A 14,779-nucleotide genomic window follows, 5' to 3' on the forward strand; every position below is an offset into this window, starting at 1 on the left:
ACTCCTCACCTGTTTTCTAGCTTTTCCTTTCCTTTTTGTAACTTCCCACAGCACATCACAGCAGATTTGGTTTTCTCTTTGTGTTCCATGTGCTCTCCTCCCTCATGAAATTCTTACCCAGTATGTAAAACACTCTCAACCCAGTAATACCGAAGTTTCCCCATCACATCTCTGTTGAGGAACTGATGAATAGAAGTTTCTATTTAAATGGTTAATCATATGTCATAACGCGAAGTCAGTTTCTTTATCCAATCTCTGACATTTCCTACCCTGTTTTCACTAAGGAAAGCATTGCATGTTTTTTTCTTTTTCTATCAGAAATGAGGTTAATCATGATGATAAACGTCCTGTCTGCTCTAGTACTTCCTTGTAAGCTTAAATGATATTATCTTGACCATTTTATGATGTACTAGGGCAACAGTACTAGCTGCACTTTCCTGGTTTCCACAATAAGTTATGTGGACCTATTCAATAGCTATAAGGGAATGCTTTGAGGTCAGCTAAAAATACATACCCGATATACAGGACCTGCCCTTAGAGCTGATGTACAGATTTGTACTTGAATGACATGAGGATCTTCATTTAATCTTTGAGGCCCCATTAGGTAAGAATCAGTGGCAGCCCTTGTAAGGGGGAAACAGTTCTCCTCATAGGGAGGAGTGTGGAGGTGCAGGGCATGGCCAGGATCCCCCATGTGTTGTGCAGGGCTGATGCAGGGGGTACAGGGGGCAAGGTTTTGGCATGGTGTGATTGCCCATACAGACCCATGTTGAGCAGTATTCCTTACAAAATGGATCCAGTTCATTTGAAAGGGGTTTTTTTTTCCCCATGCTCTCATTCAGATGAATTGATTGTGGGCAGCACTGATGGTAGGACACTGAGTATCACTATCTGCCCTGGCCTTTAGAGGCAGGTTTGTATCTGGACCAAGTGCCTGGGAAGGTACCGCTCTTCCATGAAATACCTAAAAACAAAATGAAAATTGAAATTGCTGCAATGAGAGAGGAGAGAGGAACATTTATAAATGTGCTGGCAGATTAAACAGATCTCTGTCGTCTGCAGGTTTTGTGTTATTGCCAACAATGGCTGGAAAACATGTAGGAAAAGTATATACGTTTATTATGTTAGGGCGTATACAGTTATAAGTGATATACAAAGCATGGAAATGGACTTGCATGGCTCTGAAATTGCCTTTGCAAGTTATTATTTGGATGTGTCTGTCAGAGCTGCAGGGAGACTAATGCAGGCTAAGCATGGACGGAAACAGCTGATGATCTGGGGATTGGTGATAACTTGGTTTCAAAGCATTCTCCGGGGTTTTTCTCAAGTCTGGGACAAATATGCGTGACAGGATTGAGACCTCAGTAATCAGAGATCTTCTGGGGAAAGGATGAAAACAGATTTCACTTGTATCGGGGCAATTGCTGCAGAGACCACTTTGTTTAATCTGAGCTTGTATGGATTTGGGAGAATATAGTCGCTTAGTGTTACATCTGGATGAGTGTTTTCTGTCACCCTACAATCACTTGTGGAAAATGCCAGTTAGGAAATGCTTTGGTTTCACTTCTTCTTTGGGCTGCACAAGAAAAAAGAGGCCAAGGAGCAGAGGGTTGCAGAGGGTCAACCCATTTGCATCACTCCTTTAAGGCCACATTTGAGTCAGAGAAGTGGAGCAAGCATGTCTGTGGACAGAGAGGATTTTAGTATCCAGGGCAGCCAGTCCTGCATTTTAAATAAGCACTAGAACTCAGTGAGTTTGCATCTCTTGGGATATAAAATCACAGACTGGTTTGGGTTGGAAGGGACCTCAAAGCTCATCTAGTTCCAGCCCAGATCTCAGCTTTTCTACTGGTCACAGACGTTCTCACCCTGAATTTTCATCAGGAAACTTATCTCTTATTTTAATCTCCTTTGTAGGTAAAATGTGCTGCATTCATGTGTAAGCATCCACATGAAACAGACAGTACATACTACGCCCAGCTCCCAGTGGTACCATGCAAGCATCCATGCCCACCATTGACTCCTAATCTTGAATAGTGCTGGCTTTGCTACACACTGAAACAAAAACACATAATGAATGCATGTGGCATCAAAACCTGTCCTTTGGAGGACAAGTAGGTCAAGCTCAGTAGAGGTTAAATCATGATATAATCCATCCACTCAAGCATGCACGTCCCATTTAAAACTCTGTGGAGCGAGGTGAGCACCTCATTGTGTTTTTGCCTCTGGCTAGGATGGCATTCACAGTGTAATATACAGATAATTATAGTGTGTATCTTTTTCAGAACACAGTTTTCATAAGCAGAGAAATTGAGGAATGGTATTATTCATCAGATGCAAGCAGGCCATTTTCTTTTCTTTCCAAATGTTCTAGTTGGAAATGTTTTCAGCACCTTTGCCTGAGTTCAGTAATATTGCTGCAGGGGGTTAGCTTGTTTGGTTTGAGTTTTATTTGCTCAGCATATACTGCTTATGACCCAAGTTCTCCTTCAGTAAACACTGCTGTGATGAGGTTCACTTTCTGGATGGACATAGATCTCTTTGCAGCAAGCAAGGTTTTGGCCTTGTACCCCTCTGATCAATTTTGTGCAGAGGGGTGCCCTATAGGGTGGTCTGACTGTTGTCCATATACTGCTGAGGTCTTAACAGAAGCAACCCTCTTTTGCTATCTGGGTCTTAACTAACATTCCATCTACACCTACAGTTTGCTGTGTGGAGGATATGATGAACCTGATGGAGGCGACAAGTGGTTTTGCATGTGGCATACCTTTGCATGGTGCACACCTTTGGTAGAGAGCCATCAAAGTGCTCTCTACACACAGAACGGGAAGAAAGTAGGTCCTGGAGGACCAACCTGAAGCCTCTTTCGACCTCATTATGTCTAGATTTTCTTCTGCAGCTTCACAAGCTGGCAAGCTCTTTCTCTTGATTATTTGCTCCTGCATCCTCACTGTCCTCAGGGCTGTTTCCAATGCAGCAGTTCATGGGGTACCATGGTGAACCAAATCAGCAAGTCTTCCTGAGCTAAAAATACCCTCTGTCCATTTATTTATTTATTGTGCTGCATTATTTGTAGCTTGGATCAACTCTTTGGCACGGTTCACTGAGCAGTCACATGGGAAAGGGAGAGGGAGATGTGCAAGAGTAACCATGCCTTCAGCCTGCTGCATCAGCCTTGACCTAGTAAGCAGTGTCTGTGTTTCTCAAGACAGCTGACCCAAGTTCAGAGCTCTAACGCTTCTCTGATCCCAAGGGAAGCACATTCAAATGTGTGCCATTTCTCCTAGGACTTGTTGCAGTGAGCTGGGTTGTCCTGTTGCACGACCAGACCAGTGCCAAGCCATGTAGGGTCGATTGTGGGCACAGGGTAACCGGGAGGATGCTGCAAGAGAAAGCTCCTCCTTCCCCCCCTTTCTTTGGTTCAGATGTAGTATAAACACTGAAGCTATTGCATAGAGCCTGTCTTGAGTACCAGAGCAGATCTTTGCTGTTAACACTGAAGATGCAGTGACAGCATCAGGCCACTTGTAAACCCTGAAGACCATAACAGGCTGACTAACGTGTCTTTGTTTCTGGGAGCACTCTAAACTCTACCTGCTCCTGCACTGTATTTGAGTGCATTTCAAAATCACTGTTTCAGAGATCAGATCTAATATGCCTAAACTGAGCATCCCAGCTGAGGTTTTGAACCATCTGTGAATCTTTTATTACTGGCTTTTTCCTTGGTTGAAGGATAACATAGCTTAAAATTCACGATGACCTCTGGGAGGACTCTTTGACTTTTCTAATCAGTTCAAAGCCTCTTCACCCTGTCCCCAACAACACCACGTTTCCCAGGGCAGACCAGCATATGACAATATATCTAACTTTCTACCTTCAGCATGTGACCATCCCAGAGAATAAGACCCCTCCTGTGACTCTGACTAATAACTTGTGGTCCTCATACGTGAGGCAGGAGAGGGCAAGTGCAGATGTTAAGCACATTGGAACAGTTAAGTTTGAAACTGAAAATCTGCTTAGAAAGTTCTCCTGTTACAGAAGTTCAAGGCAGTAGTAAAAAAGGTCATTTCTACTCTTGAGGCTCATGTAGTAATAGCTTAGATGGTGTGATCACAGCCCCTGTTAAAATGTCCCCGTTTGCTAACAGTTGCCACTGATCCCAAACACCATAATGTTTATCTGAACGTCTAATGAGAAATAACTGAGGAATGCGATTGAATAGCATTGCTTTAAACAATGATGAAGAGTACTTAATCTGTTATCACTGTAGCTCTTTAATGGTGGTGACTGTACTGAGAAATAACACATGTTCAGTGAATGGTTTTGATGATTGATAAGGAAGTTTTTATCACTGCTTATTAAGTTATTTTCCCTACTAATAAAACATCAGTTGTTTGAATCTTCAACAGGTGTTGTCTTATGTTACTAGGTCTGAAACTTGCTTCCAGCTTTATTTGCTTTACAGCACCCCACTCAATGATGTTCCCATTTGTGACTGGTGCTTCTAGGAATTATGGCTTCATGAAAGTATAGTTTCATTTATTATTTTCTCCAAGTTAAAGGAATGCCATTCTTTCAGTGTGTTATGGAAAACCATGAGGTTCAGGCTGGGGTTGCAATTTAATACAGCAGTGATAACTTCTGTCAGTTCCTTTAGGTTTGGTAAAGCAGAGTAATAGAATTTTTCCATCACGCCAATATACATGTTTGTAATCTTGGTGGTGCTCTGTGTGGCACTGCTTCCTTCCCCACCAGCAAAGCAGGCTTAGGTGGATTTGCGTGCCAAAGCTGAATATCTTTCTGGAATCTTTCTGAATCATACAGCAAGTATGTCAGGATGGCAAGAGATGTGTGAGCCATGGAGGTTCAGCTTGCTCTTAAAAACCCAGTCTTGTAGCTTGAGGGTTCCTGCAGGAACCCCTGCTCACTCCCACTGAGCTTACAAGGAAACTCAATGCCCCTGAAAGTACTGTGTGTCCTGGGGGAACTTTGCCTTTGGTGATAGCTGGCAGCACACCACTTCCATAAGTGTTTGAGGGCGCTGTATCAACGGCCACTCCTCAGGAACTGAGTTATGTTTGTGACACAGAAAACTTACTGCTACTTGTGTACAAAAAACATAAACCAGGAAGTGATGGAGGGTTATTCCCGCTCTTAATTCCAGTACATCCCTGTTCATGCGAGCACTGTTGCCATTAGGGTCATGCAAGATAACGTTCTTGTTTCTTATGAATCTTTAGTGATGCTTCACTTCCTGTGTTGCTTGTAAAAATTGGTGGGCAACAAGTCTTAACCCTGCATTTGCTCTTGCTTTCCTTCATGGAGCTTTTTCCTTTCCTCCACAGTTTGTCAAGGGACAAATAACAAGCTGACCCAACTGGGACATGTGGAAGATCATTTCACCAGCCTGCAGAGGATGTACAACAACTGCGAGGTGGTACTCAGCAACCTGGAGATTACATATGTGGAGCACAATCGTGACCTGTCTTTCCTGAAGGTTAGTGTTCTTGGCCAATATTGTCTTCCTGCTAAAGGAATATGACTGCGTTTTTTTAAGTGTAAAGGATCAGCTACCTATAAAATTATGTGGTGATCCAAAAACATAGCTCGCTAATGTCAGAGAAATTGCAGCTCGCAGTCTTGATACACCTGTAGGCTGCAGGATATGCTCAGACTTAGTAAATCAGGTACTTTGAGAAATAGCTTTTCAAGCACCTGCCAGCCTCTTCTGGCTGCCATGCAGATGGTTTCTTCTTATTTACAGATACAATTACATCCTTACCCATTGCCTCACTTCTCAGAGGGCAAAAGCCTTTGTGGTGTTGTTGGGCAAAACAAAGCAGTGAGTGGCAACCCACTGATGGCAGATTTTGAGGTGCGGAGGCCCTTACCCTGCCCTCCAAGCTGTGACCGTGGCAAGCTGAGAGGAGAACAGGCAGGGGATGGATGTTAACATGCATCCGTGGCATGGGGAGGAGCACTCTCTGCCATGGGCACTTTCAGGTTCTGCACCAACAGAGACTGGGTAAGGGGTACAGCTCTGCTCCCCCACTGCCAGGCTGCCACCAGTGGCAATAACATCACACTTTCATACATATAAATATATATGTATGTATGTGTATATATATATTTTAAAGAAGATATTTTAAATGCATTGCTTTTTACCTAACTGGTTATTAGTTTAGGAGGTTTCCAGAGAAGGAGGCAGTAGAGGAAGAAGGTTTTTTGACATAGTAAGTGTATGTCTACTATCAAGAGCTCTTGTGTGGTAGCTCTTGTAGGAATAAACAGGTTATTCCTCTGGGTTGAGAGGAGTAATGTCTTTGTGTGAGCTTTTCTTCTCAGGGGAAAAAGAAAGAGCAAAAGACATCTCATTATAGTAAAAATCAAGAACATCAGAAAAAAAGGTGGTTCAGACGTATAGGTTACAAATATGATGGTATTGCCATTTTTCTTTCCCAAGCACAACTTGACCATGGAGCTCTATGTTCCTAGGAACATAACACACCCCTTGAAAACTCACTGGTAGTCTTCATAGAACAGGAAAATATCCTAAGTGGTAGCTTGAGGGTTTTTCATTTAATGTGATGCTTGTAGGAGATAGATATGCACACATTTCACAATGTAAGGCAGGAATTAACCTGCATCCAGGGACAGTGCCTCACTTGTCTCTATCCTATAACTATGTAATACTTAAGAGTGAGAAGGTACCTCATCTTCCCCTCTGCTGAACATAAGAGTATCTGCAAGGAGAGAGTGTAAAAGCCTCAATCAGATGGCATCTCTGTGCTGCCAATGGTCAAAGGCTGGACAGACACTGAGGGGAAGCATTACATTTACCATATCATACATGCTTGCATCTGTTCTCCTGCACCCCCTAAGAAGCCTCATTTGCCCCTAGGACAGAACAGGGGTAAGCTGGACCTTTGGAATGGCCCCCTGGTAGTTGCTCAGTTTATGCCTGCTTAGACAGCAAAATTTTCCACATAGTCCCTTCTTCTTCTTCTTGTATCTATTTTTTTAATGAGATCAAGTGATATATTGTTCCTTAAATTGAAAGAGAGGAGGAAAGTGACGGTCAAGAGCAGAAAATGCTGTGGATTAAACACCTTGTTTCTTCTGTTGTCCTTTCAGACGATACAGGAGGTTGCAGGCTACGTGCTCATCGCTCTTAACATGGTGGATGTCATTCCCCTAGAAAACCTCCAGATCATCCGGGGAAATGTGCTCTATGACAACTCTTATGCCCTGGCAATTTTATCCAATTACCACATGAATAAAACCCAGGGACTCCGAGAGCTGCCGATGAAGCGGCTATCAGGTGAGACAAGGGCTAGAAGTGGAGGCACCTGTAAAGCAAACTTCAACTGTTAGGTTATTGGTATCAAGAGGTAATTGAAGATCTCCTCTCAAAGTCATGTGCCATTAGATCCTGGTTTAAAACCAAGGGTCCAGAATCCATCAGTCTAAGCCTGCTGTTCGTTGCACCATCAGGAGCACACATTGTCCTTTCCTGTCAGCATAGCATGACTGAGACAAACAGCTATGTATTTTATTTCCCTTTCTCTAGATCAGAGATAGAAGACTTGGGCAATTTGCTTCACTTACCAATTTGTTTTCATTCTGTGGCAGAAATTCTCAATGGAGGTGTTAAAATCAGCAACAACCCCAAACTGTGCAACATGGACACTGTTCTCTGGAATGACATCATTGACACCAGCAAGAAGCCTCTTACGGTTCTTGAATTTGCAAGCAACCTGTCTTCTTGTGAGTATTAACTTACCAAAAGCGCTATGTGCTTCCCCATTTCAGAGGGAAGAACGAACATCCCATCTTCCGTGTGGTGGGTTTCAGGTCCACCCACTCCTGCATGCAGAGCCTCCAAGCCCTGTTCCAAGGAAACATTTCTTCACCACTGGCTTAAGATGTAATTTTTCATGGTGTCAGGTCCTTACAGTGAAGTTCTTGGGAAAGCTTCTGTTGGTTTCAGACAGGACTCTGCATATGTGTTCTTCAAAGACAGCTCAGACTAACGTGCGCTCATTTGCTTTTCCAGCCATCTTCTGATTACAGTGTAAGGCTCTGGTCTAGAAAACCCATATGAGTACCTTTGTGGAGTTACTATGGGACTTTAAGCCTTTTTAGAGCTAAGACCCATGCTGAGTGCCATAAAACTCAACATGTTTTGATGTTTTGGGCTGCATGGATTATCCTTGCAAAATTAATGATAAACAGGCAGATATATCTGATGCTTTAGCAGGGAGATGAATGTGTATTTGAAAGTTTGTGCAGCATACGCTTAGAGTGGGCTCAAGCTAATCCGTCAGCCTTAAGAGTCCTTTACAAAATCGCCAGTCATTTCACAGAAAAGAGAAGTTTATTTTCATTTCTGAACATTTAATTTCTGGCACTATCAATTGGCGGACAACCATATTTTCTTTATCTTCTTCCAGTTGTATAATTGCCTGAGAGCTGATAGCCAGCTTTTGTGTTGACATATTTTTCTGTGCGGCCCTAGCGTAATCAAGGAGTTGTGAACTATGCAAGTCAGCACAGGATTTTTGGCTCGAAACATCACAGAAATGTTAACCTTTAACTTTTCAACTTAAAAAAAGAGAAAACAGTTCTTTGGTCCCACACCAAATCAGTCAACTCTTGGACAAGTATTGGCGTTTGTTCAGCTATTTGATGGGAGGTGGGGGAAAGGAGAATCATGTGTTGTTTGCAGAAAGAATCACTGTAGTAGGAAATGCCTCTTAAATGTAGTGAATGCCAGATTAATCTTCTAAGACAGCCATTTATGGTTTTAATAATGATCCCATAATCTAAAATAAGTTGTTTCTCTGGAACTTTGCTGGTCATTAAAAGAAAGAAAAAGAGAGAAAAGAGCAAGGAGGGAGGGATGGGAAGGAGCTTGGCTATGAACCTCCAAGGTCAGGCAGGGTGTCCTTCCATCCTGCCACCTCTCTGTTGATTGCCCATCTGCCACATAGTCTTACACCAAGGAGGATTTTTGGCAGACAAGTCAAGTTACTTTGTGGTTGGAGTAGTTGCCTGCAAATCCAGTTGGGTTTGTTTTCCTTTTAGAACCGCCTTGTTCAGTACCACACTGATTTACACGTGGCCTGTAGCGAGCAGCTGGCACATGCCCAGCTGCAAGCCAGTGGTGACTTGCCATTGCATGCAAACTCCAGCAGAAGGGCCAGCCGGGCAGTAGCTGAGATTCCTGTTCCTGGGAAAAATATGCCTCTTTCGTAAGCTAGACTGGCTGGGTATTGTGCTCACTTGCTCAAAGGTGTGGAGAACTGCACGTAAGAAACCAGAGATGAACAAAGTATAGGGGTTTAAGGCTCAGCTCTCAAAATGTTTGAGCTTCCTCCCCTGATTTGTTGAGAAGTAAAGCTCAACTCTTTGTTTTATGTGACTCACATGATGTTGTTGTTGTACTGAATGTTTATAGAAAATAGTAATCTGCTGTTGTGTTTTAGGTCCCAAATGCCATCCGAACTGCACAGAAGACCACTGCTGGGGCCCTGGCGAACAGAACTGCCAGACATGTAAGCCTGCAGATCAATTAAGAAATACTTTGTGTGCTCTGACATACTACAGTTCTATCTACTGAAAAACTAACTTGTCAAGTGCAAATTAGTGACGTGTCTCAAACTTGTCCTTCTCTACATCTCACTATGCTGGGGCTCATTGAAGCACACTATGTATGGATGTGGCCTGCTTCGCGCTCTGCAGAAGCATAGTCATGGGGGAGGATGGCTGTGGCCACTCTCACCAAGGAGCTTCATTTCTGGAAGGGAACCCTTGAGGTTGTTTGGCTTTGTTCTGGATATCCTGATGTGGTTGTTCCTCCAGAGGCCAAAGACTGTAGCTGTCCCCCGAACCGAAAGCTTTTGTCTGTCGCTCACAACTTTCTCCCATCTGCATTTGAGAACCTTTATTCTTTATTTCACCATATAAGAGAGAACACAGTAGCCATGTGGTGAATTGTTTGCTTTCCTGTTGTTTCCTGCAGAGCCATTCTGCAGGCCAGCTAGTGATAACTTCGATTAATTTTTACTATTAGAAGCAACAACGCAACCTGATTATTTTCTGGCTTTAATTCCTCTTTTTGGAACCCCTGTAGGTTTCTTTTGTAAACACAAAAGATGTCACCCTCGTGTGGGTTATCACACTACATACTGTGCTCAGAGGACCTTTGGAAGGCTCTCAGAAAATGCATGGCCCTTCTAAATTTGTAAATGGAGCTGCCTGGCCTTGTGAGGTTGTTCAGTTTGGCTGCCTGTGCTTTACTGTAAAATTTTGCAGTTAGGTGCTTGCTTGCCTATAGAAACCCTCATTTAGAAGTTCTTGATGTTTTGCAAGGCTTTATTTTTCCTAAAGTGAAGGTTGAGTTTAGAAGACCATCTCAACTTGTTTCCCCACTTCATCATTTTCTTTTTCTTCAATGAGTGGGGAAATACAGTTTCTGATTCTTTGTATTGTGTAAAGCTCAGTAGAAAGACTGCTGATGGCATAACACAAATGAAATCAGCATCCTGTCTTTGGTTTTCCATTGTAAATAATCACCTAAACCTCAGTTTCTTGCCTGCAAGTATCAGGCCAAACCTATATGGCATATAGAGCTTCAGGAAAAAGGAAAATACAGATTTTTTCTCTCTTCCTTTAGTATGAGCTTTAGGTTTTTTCAGTCATCCCTGCAGTTTGAGGTGGTCAGTGTGCACACAAAGCTGTTCCCAGGTTGGTCCCTGTAATTGAGACCACACAGCTGTCCCAGGGGCTTGTGAAACCCCAGGTCTCAGCCGTGCAAGCTTGCCGCATTGACAAACCCTTGCTGGCTTCAGGATGATGACAAGGAGTTCATAAAGCAAAAACGTTTGCAGGCTCTGGCTCTCCTCTCCAGGCATGTGAGAGTCCGGCCAACTGAAAATGTTTCCCACATTTCCATATGTGGGAAAGTTTGGGGTCATATGTATCTTTCTCCTTCCACAAACATGGGATGTTCTGTATGAAATACAAATGTTTACCGTGGTACATGTTTCCAGCAGGAAGCTCAAGTCAATAGCTATCAAAGTGATGAGCTGTTTTACTCCCCTGCTGATGCCTATGAAAAAAATCAGATCAAAATGCTCTTCATGTAGAACAATGTGCCTTTCATTGCCCTGTTTCTAGTTGAACAGAGGAGTTGCTATCAGAGAAGCTAATGCCTATTGTGGAAATAATCTGTTTCTTTGAAAATAGACTACCTTGCTTACAGGCCTACAAGAAAAATGAAAATAAAGTTTGGTTACAAAAGTGTGTAATGGAAAAAAAAAAGGATTTTTTTTCTTTTTTTAAATCCCTGTTATATACCCTATAGCAGGCTGTATTTTCCAATAGTTTTCTGTTAATTAACAACCATCTGGTTTGGACTTACACGAATTCCTGGTGATATTGTAGCTCATTTGCGCCAACTGTGAAGTTGGTATCAGTTACTGTAGCGCACAGCTGAAGTGCTCAGGGTGCTGTAATGCAGCAGATTAGCCATCGGGTTTCTCTGTTGTCTATTGCCAAGGTCTGTGGATCAGTAATTATAGAGAACAAACAATCCCATTTTGGGTCTCTGGTTCAAACACATGCTTTGATATTCAAATGGAGACGATTTCCTGATTCTCCACAAAATGTTGCAGGCAGTTTTTGCTTCCCTGAAAAAAAACCTGAATTGGGGCCAGTTCTTCCTCCGGGTTGCTGCGCTGGTGCAAACTCTGTGGGAGTTGAGTAATGAAGATAAAATTTGGCCAAGGAATTGCAGCCTAAACTAAACTAATACAACATGTGTATGAAATGGGTTTGCTGAGTGGGTGTCCCCTCTCTCTGCAATGCAGAAATGCTTCTACTGCACCGAAGGGATCCTAACCCCATGCCAACAATATACGGTTTCCTGTTACAGTAGAGAGTCCTGGCAGTACTCTTGTCATGTCATTTTTCCCAAAGCTAGCACTAATAATAGCAGATTTTCTCAACAAAATGGGTCAGATCCTGATCTATTGCCGAGCTGTATGATGCAGGGACTCTAAGGAGTTTTTCACGGTTTAAGGCATTGATGCCACAGGGACCTGGATGCTCTTTCTAAGCAGTACATGGTTTGCTGGCTGGGACCAAAGTGCTTAGCACCTCACAAGAGCCAAGATAATTACTGGTTGAACACAACCCCTTCTCACCACCACCCACACCAACTCTCACCCCTCCCAAGCTTTGGCCTTATATGAGGACAGAATACGCATCCCATGGGGAAAATCTAGCACAGATCCTGCACCAGACCTTTTCTCTATATTTTCTGATCTCATTGCAGCAAATACAGCTTAAACGTTCTTCATTCCTGATGCGTTTTTCCTTTTTTATTGTGTCTTCCAGTAACAAAAGTCATCTGTGCTCAGCAGTGCTCTGGCCGGTGCAGGGGAAAGGTGCCCAGCGACTGCTGCCATAACCAGTGTGCTGCGGGGTGTACGGGGCCTCGGGAGAGCGACTGCCTGGTAACCATGCTACACCACCTCCATAACCATAAATCCCTGGCACAGCGAGGCAGCTGCATGTCCTCTAGCCTTCTTCCATCCCAGAAGGCCTCTGAGAGATGCTGACCTGGAGGGTGCTCCAGGGCTTCCTCAAAGGAAGAGGACACAGTGATTATTAATTTTATGCAGAATTAGATTGGAAGAACCAACTTGTCCTTCATAAATGCCTCCTAAATTGTTCATTACTCGCAGCCAAATATAATGGCTTCAGTTTAATATTTAGCCAGAAAATTCAGTAATCAGCAGGAAAGGACTTGATTTGATTTAGGTTATTAAAAAGCAGCCAAGAAACGTACTGTATGTCTTGATCTGGTTACTGCTTGTAGGGAAAATTTTTCTGTCTAAGGCATGCAGATTCACTCCTGTTCCCACGTGAATCCCAGCAGCTCTCCCGTCAGTGCCAAGGTTTCTTGTTCGGAACAAGAAAACCTCATATTCTCTCTCTTTTTTCTCCCCCCAAATATTAAACTCAATTGCCTGACCTGAAACAACCTTTCACCTTCAAGCATAAGGAACCATCCCTGTAGCTGCCTGGGGTTTCCTAAGGAGGAAAGAGATGAGCACATCAGAGTGTTTTGAAAAAGCTAATGTGAAACCACTGTCACTTCTTAAGGAGAAAGCAGTTTAACGGGAGGTGTTGTTCAATGACAGGCATGTCGCAAGTTTCGGGATGACGCTACGTGCAAGGATACATGTCCCCCATTGGTCCTGTATAACCCCACCACTTACCAGATGGATGTCAACCCTGATGGAAAATACAGCTTTGGAGCCACTTGTGTGAGGGAATGTCCACGTAAGTTTATTTTAGATTACAGCCACAGAGGTGTTGGGGAGGTGTGGAGGGACCTGTGTGGTGGCCAGGAGGACCTTCTTGTTCTCCTCTGCTTCTGTGGGAACCAGGAACAGGTAACAAGAGTTACAGAATAGCTGGTAAATAGCCTCTTCAAACTGCCTGCATCCGTCACCTTCCCTGATTTTTAACCATGGAATTTTGCCTTGTGACGATTTTTCTCTTGATTGGGACAAAAACATCTAATGAGAATCATCAAAACAACAGCCTTATGGGATCAATCCTGTGGATTGCCAAAGCAGTATCAGCTCTTAACTGGTTCTTAATTAGGACTGGCAGAAAGTCTTTGGTTTAAACACTTTCTCAAGGCCACTGATCATGGCTTCCTATACAGGTGCTTGCTTTTTGTTTCACATTGTTCCATGTCCATGTTTTTTTAAACCCGTAAAGATGTAAGTGTAGAAGAGGATTTAGCATACAGAACTGAGACTGAGCATTGCCCTGACAGGCCCTTAGCCTGGGAAGAGTGAGCAAAGGTGAGAGATCAAAAGTGCCGTGTACTGATTCTGATAATGGCATCGCTGCACAGCCTGACCTGACCTGGCAGTGTTGTTTTATCCTTCTGTGACTGTTCCCCTCTTTGTAAAACAGTGATATCACTGTATCCCCACCTGCCTTCAAAGGATGTTTGTGAGAATTCAGGACTGATGCCTGTACTTTAAGTATGCCAAAAGTTCAACTCCTCCCCCCTTTTCTTTTTCCTAGTATTGAAGTGCCTGTGCAGCCTCTTGTATTTCAATGACCTTTGCATCCTTGTTTTATCCAGACAACTACGTGGTGACAGACCACGGCTCCTGCGTTCGCTCCTGTAATACCGATACTTATGAAGTGGAAGAAAATGGTGTTCGGAAGTGTAAAAAGTGTGATGGGCTATGCAGCAAAGGTATGACAATCATGGAACAAGCCAATAAGGCTTTGAGATGATAGGTGACTTGTTAGAAAAAGTACGTGTAGCTCTGACCTTAACTGCAAATTCAGTATAAATATCCAATTACAGTTTTAAGATTTGACAAGTGGTTTGAATAAGAAACATGGCTGTGGAGCATGCTTTCCAGCTGGGATACACCACAAGTGCAGTGGATAAACTGTGCGGTATGTCTATCTTCACATAAGCCTTCTCCTTCGTTTGCTCTTCCTAGTGTTTTATCAAATGGGAATAAAATCAAAATAGGACAGAGAGAAGGGCATGAGTAGAGATGCTCAAAGCAGAGCTGCACAACTAGGCAAGCGGGAAGCTTGCACCCTGTGGTGCTTTATGAGAAGCAAAAGTAGGAAAAAGATCAATGAAACTCATCTTACAATGGTAGGTTTGAAAGTATGGGAGTGCTTTCTGGACTAATGGCATCTCCATGTCTATTCCCTTCCAGGT

The 14,779-nt window shown here is 43.2% G+C and overlaps 1 protein-coding gene across 6 annotated transcripts in view; it reads left to right on the forward strand.

Moving 5' to 3' along the window:
- EGFR (epidermal growth factor receptor) overlaps positions 1 to 14,779 on the forward strand; it is a 173,290-nt gene that overhangs the window by 120,175 nt on the left and 38,336 nt on the right. For all 6 annotated transcript variants that reach the window (XM_065665667.1, XM_065665664.1, XM_065665666.1 and 3 more), the window contains exons 2-8: positions 5,346 to 5,497; positions 7,135 to 7,321; positions 7,633 to 7,767; positions 9,489 to 9,557; positions 12,403 to 12,521; positions 13,212 to 13,353; positions 14,177 to 14,293. In XM_065665667.1, the coding sequence (XP_065521739.1) occupies positions 5,346 to 5,497; positions 7,135 to 7,321; positions 7,633 to 7,767; positions 9,489 to 9,557; positions 12,403 to 12,521; positions 13,212 to 13,353; positions 14,177 to 14,293 (921 nt within the window). The remainder of the gene's footprint in view (positions 1 to 5,345; positions 5,498 to 7,134; positions 7,322 to 7,632; positions 7,768 to 9,488; positions 9,558 to 12,402; positions 12,522 to 13,211; positions 13,354 to 14,176; positions 14,294 to 14,779) is intronic.

Source organism: Lathamus discolor, chromosome 2 (genome assembly GCF_037157495.1).
Source record: "Lathamus discolor isolate bLatDis1 chromosome 2, bLatDis1.hap1, whole genome shotgun sequence".
Classification (NCBI taxonomy): Eukaryota; Metazoa; Chordata; class Aves; order Psittaciformes; family Psittacidae; genus Lathamus; species Lathamus discolor.